This window comes from Notolepis coatsorum (assembly GCF_963971535.1).
Source record: "Notolepis coatsorum genome assembly, chromosome: 1".
Taxonomy (NCBI): domain Eukaryota; kingdom Metazoa; phylum Chordata; class Actinopteri; order Aulopiformes; family Paralepididae; genus Notolepis; species Notolepis coatsorum.
In genome coordinates this window covers 61,069,666-61,079,504 of record NC_140165.1, presented here as the reverse complement: position 1 = coordinate 61,079,504, position 9,839 = coordinate 61,069,666, and the positions used below count along the sequence as shown (strand labels likewise).

Below are 9,839 nucleotides of genomic sequence, written 5' to 3'. Positions count from 1 at the left end.
CATGTCGAGGCTTAATGACATCATCTCTGCTGTTTCTCTCTTTGCAGGATGAGAACGAGATCCCGTCCAGTGTCTTCGTGAAGGACCCCGCCCCGTTCCCACGTGACACCGAGGCCGAGGAGGAGTCCAGCCCCGCGGTGGACACCAACCGCTCCCAGGAGGAGGGGCTTCACACCATCGACCTGTCGTCCGACGAGGACGTGGGCCTGGAGGCGGAGCTGGACGAGGAAGGGGAGGGGCTTATGGACCTGGAACACATAGATAAATCCAGAGCGGAGAAGATCAAACGGTCCAGTCTGAAGAAGGTATTACAGGGGAATGATGGTGTGATCGGTTGCTAGGGGAGAATTAACACAATTAATGATAGTGTGATCGGTTGCTAGGGGAGAATTATCACAATTAATGATAGTGTGATCGGTTGCTAGGGGAGAATTAACACAATTAATGATAGTGTGATCGGTTGCTAGGGGAGAATTAACACAATTAATGATAGTGTGATCGGTTGCTAGGGGAGAATTAACACAATTAATGATAGTGTGATCGGTTGCTAGGGGAGAATTAACACAATTAATGATAGTGTGATCGGTTGCTAGGGGAGAATTAACACAATTAATAATAGTGTGATCGGTTGCTAGGGGAGAATTAACACAATTAATAATAGTGTGATCGGTTGCTAGGGGAGAATTAACACAATTAATAATAGTGTGATCGGTTGCTAGGGGAGAATTAACACAATTAATAATAGTGTGATCGGTTGCTAGGCGAGAATTAACACAATTGATAATAGTGTGATTGGTTGCTAGGGGAGAATTAACGGATTAATGGATCCTCTCTCCACCAGGTGGACAGTCTGAAGAAGGCCTTCTCCAGGCAGAACATTGAGAAGAAGATGAACAAGATTGGGACCAAGATCGTCTCCCAGGAGCAGAGAGAGAAGATCAAGAAGAGCCTGACTCTCCCCAATCACCCCAAGAGCCCTGGAGAGAAGACCTCTGGCTTCAAGATCTCCCCCCTGACCTTCAGCATCAGAAAGGTATCGTAATAATAATGATAATAATAATAATAACAATATCTGTCTTTAAGATCTCTGCCCTGGGCGGGTGGGAGGGGTTCTCATCCTGGCTAGCTCCTCATAGAGGGGTCGGAGGGGTTCTCATCCTGGCTAGCTCCTCATAGAGGGGTCGGAGGGGTTCTCATCTTGGCTAGCTCCTCATAGAGGGGTCGGAGGGGTTCTCATCCTGGCTAGCTCCTCATAGAGGGGTCGGAGGGGTTCTCATCTTGGCTAGCTCCTCATAGAGGGGTCGGAGGGGTTCTCATCTTGGCTAGCTCCTCATAGAGGGGGTGGTAGGGGTTCTCATCTTGGCTAGCTCCTCATAGAGGGGGTGGGAGGGGTTCTCATCTTGGCTAGCTCCTCATAGAGGGGGTGGTAGGGGTTCTCATCTTGGCTAGCTCCTCATAGAGGGGGTGGTAGGGGTTCTCATCTTGGCTAGCTCCTCATAGAGGGGGTGGGAGGGGTTCTCATCTTGGCTAGCTCCTCATAGAGGGGTGGGAGGGGTTCTCATCTTGGCTAGCTCCTCATAGAGGGGGTGGGGGGGGGGTTCATCTTGGCTAGCTCCTCATAGAGGGGTGGGAGGGGTTCTCATCTTGACTAGCTCCTCATAGAGGGGGTGGGAGGGGGGGTTCATCTTGGCTAGCTCCTCATAGAGGGGTGGGAGGGGTTCTCATATTGACTAGCTCCTCATAGAGGGGGTGGGAGGGGTTCTCCAGGATAGAGGCCAGCTTCCTTCTCATCCTCCTCTCCGCCACCACCTCTAGTCTGACCTAATGAATAGTTTTAAATAGTTTTGGAGCTGGAGATTAACTGATTGAATGGAAATATTTCCAGTTGCATTTCCCAGCTGTCTCAAGAGGTAAACTAGAAAATGCAAAATAGCTCAATGAAATACTTGTAACCAAGAGATTTTCTTGGGGGAAGAATTGAGTTCATGTAAAAATAACTAGATTTCTCAACTTGTAATAATGTGGGCATTTCCAAATCATAACAAGATGACAGAGAGGGCGGCTAGGTGGTGTAGTGGGCAAGGCGCTCTCCACCAACGCAGGAGACGCTGGGTTCGAGCCCAGCTCTCGGCGTTGCTACCAGCTTGGCTGGTCGTTCATACTAACACAATTGGCAGTGTTAGGGGTGGGAAAGCTGGTGGGTGGGTCCTGGTTGTTGTAAACAGCAACTCCTACAGTTCGGTCGGGGCGCCTGCTCAGCGAGGAAACGATCTAAGGGGGGTAGTGTGATCCTTCCACACGTTACACCCTCTCAGTGAGAGTCCGCGCTGCCAGGTGAAAAGAAGCGGTTGATTGGCTACACATGTGTCGGAGGAAGCACGTGATAGCCTCCACTTAAGGTAGAGTGCGCAGCGACCAGGAAGGGGATTGGGAATTGGCATAACGACTAACATTGGGATGGGAGAAAAACAGAGGAAAAAAGGAGGGGGGAAAAGATCAATAGAAAAAATTAAAAAAAAACAAGATGGCAGAGAACAATTGGCCATAATGCTATATTATAGCAACATTAAATGCAAAAATGTCACCTACAATACAAGGCTGACTCTGGCATTGGCATGTTATAGTTGAGCTGTTGTCAGAGTCTAGGTGATGCTCAGGCTTTGTGTCGTAGCGCCCTCTTGTGTTTATCTTTACCGTCATTATTGATTTCATGATGGAAATTTATTCAAATCAAAAGTATTCGGGAATAGTATATAAATAGTAGTTCAATGTGATTCATGGAGCAGAAATTACAAAGTAAGTTTTAATAACCCTCTCCTCTCTTCCTCTCCTCTCTCCTCTCTCCTCTCCTCTCCTCTCCTCTCCTCTCCTCTCCTCTCCTCTCCTCTCCTCTCCTCTCCTCTCCTCTCTCCCTCTCCTCTCCTCTCCTCTCCTCTCTCCCTCTCCTCTTTTCCTCTCTTCCTCTCCTCTCCTCTCTTCTCTCCTCTCCTCTCTCCCTCTCCTCTCTTCCTATCCTCTCCTCTCCTCTTGTCCTCTCTCCTCTCCTCTCCTCTCTTCCTCTCCTCTCCTCTCGTCCTCTCTCCTCTCCTCTCTTCCTCTCCTCTCCTCTCCTCTCCTCTCCTTTCCTCTCTCCTCTCCGCCTCTCCTCTCTTCCTCTCCTCTCTTCCTTCCTCTCTCCCTCTCCTCTCCTCTCCTCTCCTCTCCTCTCCTCTCCTCCTCTCCTCCTGAACCTCTCCTCTCCCCTCCTCTCTTCCTCTCCTCTCTTCATTCCTCTCTCCCTCTCCTCTCCTCTCCTCTCGTCTCCTCTCCTCTCCTCTCTTCCTTCCTTTCTCCCTCTCCTCTCCTCTCCTCTCCTCTCTTCCTCTCCTCTCCTCTCCCCTCCTCTCTTCCTCTCCTCTCTTCATTCCTCTCTCCCTCTCCTCTCCTCTCTTCCTCTCCTCTCCTCTCTTCCTCTCCTCTCCTCTCTTCCTCTCCTCTCCTCTCTTCCTCTCCTCTCCTCTCTTCCTCTCCTCTCCTCTCTCTCCTCTCCTCTCTTCCTCTCCTCTCTTCCTCTCCTCTCTTCCTCTCCTCTCCTCTCTTCCTCTCCTCTCCTCTCCTCTCCTTTCCTCTCTCCTCCTCTCCTCTCTTCCTCTCCTCTCTTCCTCTCCTCTCCTCTCCTCTCCTCTCCTCTCTTCCTCTCCTCTCCTCTCCTCTCTTCCTCTCCTCTCCTCTCCTCTCTTCCTCTCCTCTCTCCTCTCCTCTCTTCCTCTCCTCTCCTCTCTTCCTCTCCTCTCTTCCTCTCCTCTCCTCTCCTCTCCTCTCTTCCTCTCCTCTCTCCCTCTCAGTCGCGGAGCAGCTCCGAGTCCCAGTCTGTCACAGCTCCAGCCGCAGAGCCACAGGCCCCGGCTCAGTCCAGGGACTCGCCTAGCACCGAGGCCCACATCGAGCTCTTCCCGCTGGGCAGCCCTGACCAGGACCTCCCCTTCGACGAGGTCCACTCCCAGCTGGCCCCGGAGCTGGAGGAGGGCAAGGCGGCCGCCGACGCCCTGGAGAAAGAAGACGCCGCCCCGGCCGCGGAGTCCAACGGCTTCCCGGAGTCGGAGGAAATTCCAGAATCCGACATTCCCGAGGCCGATCTGTCGACGGCCACGGAGGCACTGACCCCGGATCAGTCGTACTCCACGGAGGGGCTGAGCGAGCAGTACGCCCTCTCTGCCACGCTGCCCCAGGATCAGTCCTACTCCGCCCCGCCCTGCGACGAAGAGGAGGTCCCAGCGAGAGAGAGAGAGGAAGAGAGAGAGGAGGAGAGAGAGGAGGAGGAGAGAGAGGAGGAGAGAGAGGTGGAGGAGACAGAGGAGGAGAGAGAGGTGGAGAAAGAGGAGAGAGAGGAGGAGAAAGAGGAGAGAGAGGAGGAGAAAGAGGAGGAGACAGAGGTGGAGAGAGAGGTGGAGAAGGAGGAGAGAGGGGTGGAGAAAGAGGAGGAGACAGAGGTGGAGAGAGAGGTGGAGAAGGAGGAGAGAGGGGTGGAGAAAGAGGAGGAGAGAGAGAAGGAGGAGAGAGAAGAGGAGAGAGAGAAGGAGGAAGAGGAGGAGCAGTGGGCTCAGGCAAAGGGTGTGGCTTCCTAAAGCGTGCACAATCTCTCTCACACACACACATGATAGACACACACATGCACAAAAAAGCATTTATGTGCACGCCTACACACGCAGACTGAGGCCCTGTCCACACGAGAGTTTGGATTTAATATGACCGAAGTTTGAAAAAATAAAACTCCGTCCACACGGTGAACACAGGTGGACAACCGTGTATAACTGCGTACTCACGGGCAGAGCTGGAACCCAGCAACCGATACATTTAGTACAATGTAATACAATGCCAAAGCAGTAGGCGGCGATGTTGTTCAGACATGAAGGCCATTTCAACCAATCAGAAAAGACTGAACGCTCACTAAACTTCCTGTTGGGTCGCGATCTGCCATTAATTAACTGAAGAAGAAGAAGTAACGTTACCGATATGAAATGGATGTAAACGTTATTTAACAGATTGCAGAATGGGTACAATACAATACGGCTCAATACAAACAATTGTTAAGGGGATGCAGTCTGGACTGGGTTCCTTATAAGTTATAACAATAACTTGACAACACATGAGTTTAGTTTAGCTGCAGCTACATGTTTACTCTGAGCGTCAACAGACATCAGTCGATCACAACACTCTTCAACACAGACGATACGTTTTGAACAAAAGTTTGTTACAATCATTTTCATATAACGCTACTTGGGACAGCTCTGCTGTAAACACTGGTGTAGTTGGCTCTGCTCTAATCTCTCTACCCCGCGGTCTGCCGTGAACATGGGGAATAATTGCGACAGCTCTGCTGTAAACACTGGGAATAACCTCGGTTGCTATGCCCACACGCAACTGCAAAACCGCACAACTCCAGCCTGGCCACCGGTTTCAAAAGACCGCGGTTGCAGTGTAGCAAATCCCCGGTTGTGTGTGGCCGAACAGTGCAACTGCGCACATACAATCACGGTTACATTAAACCCAGCGTTCGTGTGGACGGGGCCTGACACACATTCATATCCGCACTCGCACGCACGCATGCATACACACACACACACTCACACGTATAACCTTACACAGTTTAACATGTCTTCACACCCTGCCCTCCAATTCACATGAGCACACACACACGCACGCACGCACACACACACACACACACACACACACACACACACACACACACACACACACACACACACACACACACACACACACACACACTTCCTTTTCATTGTCCTATTGTCCTTTAAAATGTCCAGGCATCTGCTTCTCACACACACACACCAGTCCGTGTTGGAATGCCTGGTGTTCTTAACCCTTTCACAACCACACTACAGAAGGTTAACCCTTTCACTACCACACTGTGAAAGGGTAGTGAAAGGGTTAACCTTCCATAGTGTGGTAGTGAAAGGGCTAACCCTTTGTCGTGTGGCAGTGAACGGGTTAACCTTCTGTATTGTCGCTGTGAAGGGGTTAAGCCTTTGGTAGTGTGCTAGTGAAAGGTTAATGAGGAAGCTGGTCATGACCTCGGGTCATGGAGGTATGTCCGCTCTCCCGTCTCAAACTGATCTGAGTCAAGCGGAGGCCAAGGTCCGCCCTGAAGCAGAGCTGGAGGTTAGAGCATCGGGACTTGAACCTGTGACGTCACCAAGTGATTTGGACTCTTTGACAGCGAGTTAGTCGCAGACTTCGTGGGCTCATAGAATCTCTGTTTGACATACAAATTAGTTTGGTTTGAACTTAGGAGTTACGAATCACAATCAGAACATGTCCCCGTATCCCAGTTAAATCATGGGTACTGTCATAGTGTCCTGGGAGTTAAATCACCATGGTTACTGTCATAGTGTCCTGGGAGTTAAATCACCATGGTTACTGTCATAGTGTCCTGGGAGTTAAATCACCATGGTTACTGTCATAGTGTCCTGGGAGTTAAATCACCATGGGTACTGTCATAGTGTCCTGGGAGTTAAATCACCATGGTTACTGTCATAGTGTCCTGGGAGTTAAATCACCATGGGTACTGTCATGGTGTCCTGGGAGTTAAATCACCATGGGTACTGTCATAGTGTCCTGGGAGTTAAATCACCATGGATACTGTCATAGTGTCCTGGGAGTTAAATCACCATGGTTACTGTCATAGTGTCCTGGGAGTTAAATCGTCATGGTTACTGTCATAGTGTCCTGGGAGTTAAATCGTCATGGTTACTGTCATAGTGTCCTATAGGAGTTAAATCACCATGGTTACTGTCATAGTGTCCTGGGAGTTAAATCGTCATGGTTACTGTCATAGTGTCCTGGGAGTTAAATCACCATGGTTACTGTCGTCATAGTGTCCTAGTGTCCTGGGAGTTAAATCGTCATGGTTACTGTCATAGTGTCCTGGGAGTTAAATCGTCATGGTTACTGTCATAGTGTCCTAGTGTCCTGGGAGTTAAATCGTCATGGTTACTGTCACCGTGTCCTGGGAGTTAAATCACCATGGTTACTGTCATCGTGTCCTGGGAGTTAAATCACCATGGTTACTGTCATAGTGTCCTAGGAGTTAAATCACCATGGTTACTGTCATAGTGTCTTATAGGAGTTAAATCATCATGGTTACTGTCATAGTGTCATAGTATCCTGGGAGTTAAATCACCATGGTTACTGTCATCGTCTCCTAGGAGTTAAACCACTTTGGTTACTGTCATAGTGTTCTACTTAAACCACCATGGTTACTGTCATAGAGTGATGCAGACTCGTAGAAGCACTAATATAAATGCAGTCCATGTTATAGAAATAACGTGTGGTTTCCCTCTAATCACAGAGGAGCATGTTGTGAGCAGGTTGCAGGTGAAACACACTGATACTGTGAGTCAGTCAGTGGATTCAGTCAGACTGAGGAGACAGCTGAGTCTCATGAGCTCTGTGTGTGTGTGTGTGTGTGTGTGTGTGTGTGTGTGTGTGTGCACGTGCATTTGTGTTTGTAGTGCCTGCGTGCACGTGTGTGTGGAGGCAGATGTCGGTTTCACACGTGAATACACTAAAACAACGTGGGACAGAATCCTTAAAAGATGTTGTGCTACGGCTGAAATGGTGTATGTGTGTAGCTCACTACGTTATGTACTGTACCTTGATGCTAACCTGTTTGATATAGAGATGCTTTCTGTTGCCATAGGAACAGCTTGGACCAGAGTGGACTTCCTGTCCGCTCCTGATGTTAGAAAACACTGTTGCCATGGGAACAGCTTGGACCCGAGTGGACTTCCTGTCCGCTACTGATGTTAGAAAACACTGCGACAGGAAGCTGTGTCCATTTAGAATGTTTATGTTGTCAAGTTTGAAACCGTCTGTAGGAATAATGTGAGACACTTTAAACCCTGAAGCTCAAACACACCAAAACATGTACCGTTATGAAGCGTCGCAATAGGGCAGTTTTCAGAGTTGGAGAGGAGCTAACTACATGTAGTTACATGACTAGTTTAATGGCATGTAGTTAATTTACTAGTTTAATGACATGTAGTTAAATTACTAGTTTAATGACATGTAATTCAATGACTAGTTTAATGACATGTAGTTTGATTACTAATTTAATTACATGTAGTTTGGTTACTAGTTTAACTACATGTTGTTCAATTACTAGTTTAACTAAATGTTGCAGTAGTTGGGTGGTAGTTTAACAACATTCAAATCTTAGTAGCTTCATCGGTAGTTAACTGCTTGGGCTCATCAAGTTTAAGTAGTTAATTACAAACGACATATTTCCCAATAGATTTGAGACACGCCTGGCCTCCTAAGTGAGCACTGGTCTGCCCTGGTCCCTAAATCAAACACACCTCATTCAGTGTCAGTTCAGTTGTCCATCCATGTAACTACGTGAGTAGATCGTGATAATCTTCTGCAATGTAGATTCAACCTTTTCAAAGTAGTTTTAGTTTGACAAACTAAACTACTGTTGACTGTGAAGTTGCTAGTAGTTTAGTGACCTAGTTTTAGTCGACAAGCGACAAACAGAATCCAGTGTTGAATAGACAGAGGACATCAGTGGACATCAGTTGACATGTTGACTAATTCAGCCAAGGTGTCCATGTAGACTTATCCTGTGGTCCTAACATATTGTTTGTCATCACATTAAGCACATTAAGCACATGAGATCATTAAAGGTGTACTGAGTAGATTCAGCCACTAGGTGTCACTAGATGTGCCAAGACAATGTGGCGCTTACATAGGAAACAATGTACCTTCAAACTAAGTTCAGAACAAACTGTCAAACTAGGCATTGTAGATCAAATATGACTCAAGATCCAGACATATCATATCAGACCTGCCACTAAAAATATGAGTGGGTCATAAAGACACCAAACACACTTCTAGTGTCTCATAAAGACACCAAACACACTTCTAGTGGGTCATAAAGACACCACCACACTTCTAGTGGGTCATAAAGACACCACCACACTTCTAGTGGGTCATGAGTGATGATTGCGAGGGATTGTGTTTGTATGAGTCTATACATTGTTTTATAGGATATTTCTACGCAGAGATGTGTTTTGGTGGTTTGTTGGCTTCAGGTAAAGTGTCGTTGTATGATTATAAGAACTATATAATTTCTGCCAAAGATGCTCGTTTTCTTCCTTTCTGGAAGCCATTTTCCTTTCAACCATTAACATTTTCAAAAAGCTTTCTCCTCCGACACTGTGATGTTGTTTTGATTGACCTATCCCGAGCTCCGCCCTCTTTTCTTGACCCTCCAATCAAAACTGCTGCTTTTCCTTCGGTCAAACAAAGATTTTTTGCCTTGTTTTTTTTCTTGACCCTCCAATCACAAGCGTTGTTTTCCTCAGCTGAGGTAAGAGGGGGCAGGGCTTGGGATAGGGCAATTGTCATGATAGCCTGTTTGGTTTCATTTGTTTGTTTGAAAAAAAAAAAATATATATATATAATTTTGGAATCTCCAGACTTCAATGAATAAAGGATTTGTAACTAACTCCCTCTGTCTGGTCTCTTCATTTCCTCTTTGTTTGTTACAGTAGCTTTGGCTCCACAGAGCGATGGAGGACATTAGACGGTCTCCCAATATAATCTGGCGACACAATATATATATATATTTTTAATACATCCACAGAGACATGTATCCCCTCCCTACTTCCCATTTCCCCACGTGGAATGCACCTGAAAAAATAAGGAAGTTCCAGGCACTCTTCATGTATATAAAAAAGCTTTAATAAATCGCTTAGTTCATTATAGAACAATTAAAAAAACACCAACATGTTTCTGCCTCTCTGCCTTCTTCAGGGCATACAAAACTGGAATGCACC

General features: G+C 47.4%; 1 protein-coding gene across 1 annotated transcript in view; it reads left to right on the top strand.

Moving 5' to 3' along the window:
• Positions 1-9,509, top strand: part of cavin2b (caveolae associated protein 2b) — a gene marked incomplete at its 5' end in the record, with an annotated part of 38,880 nt that extends 29,371 nt beyond the window's left edge. Inside the window, 3 exons of the mRNA XM_084322665.1 lie at positions 48-305; positions 842-1,033; positions 3,825-9,509. Of these exons, the coding sequence (XP_084178791.1) occupies positions 48-305; positions 842-1,033; positions 3,825-4,604 (1,230 nt within the window). The 3' untranslated portion in view covers positions 4,605-9,509. The remainder of the gene's footprint in view (positions 1-47; positions 306-841; positions 1,034-3,824) is intronic.
• Positions 9,510-9,839: the final 330 nt, after the last annotated feature.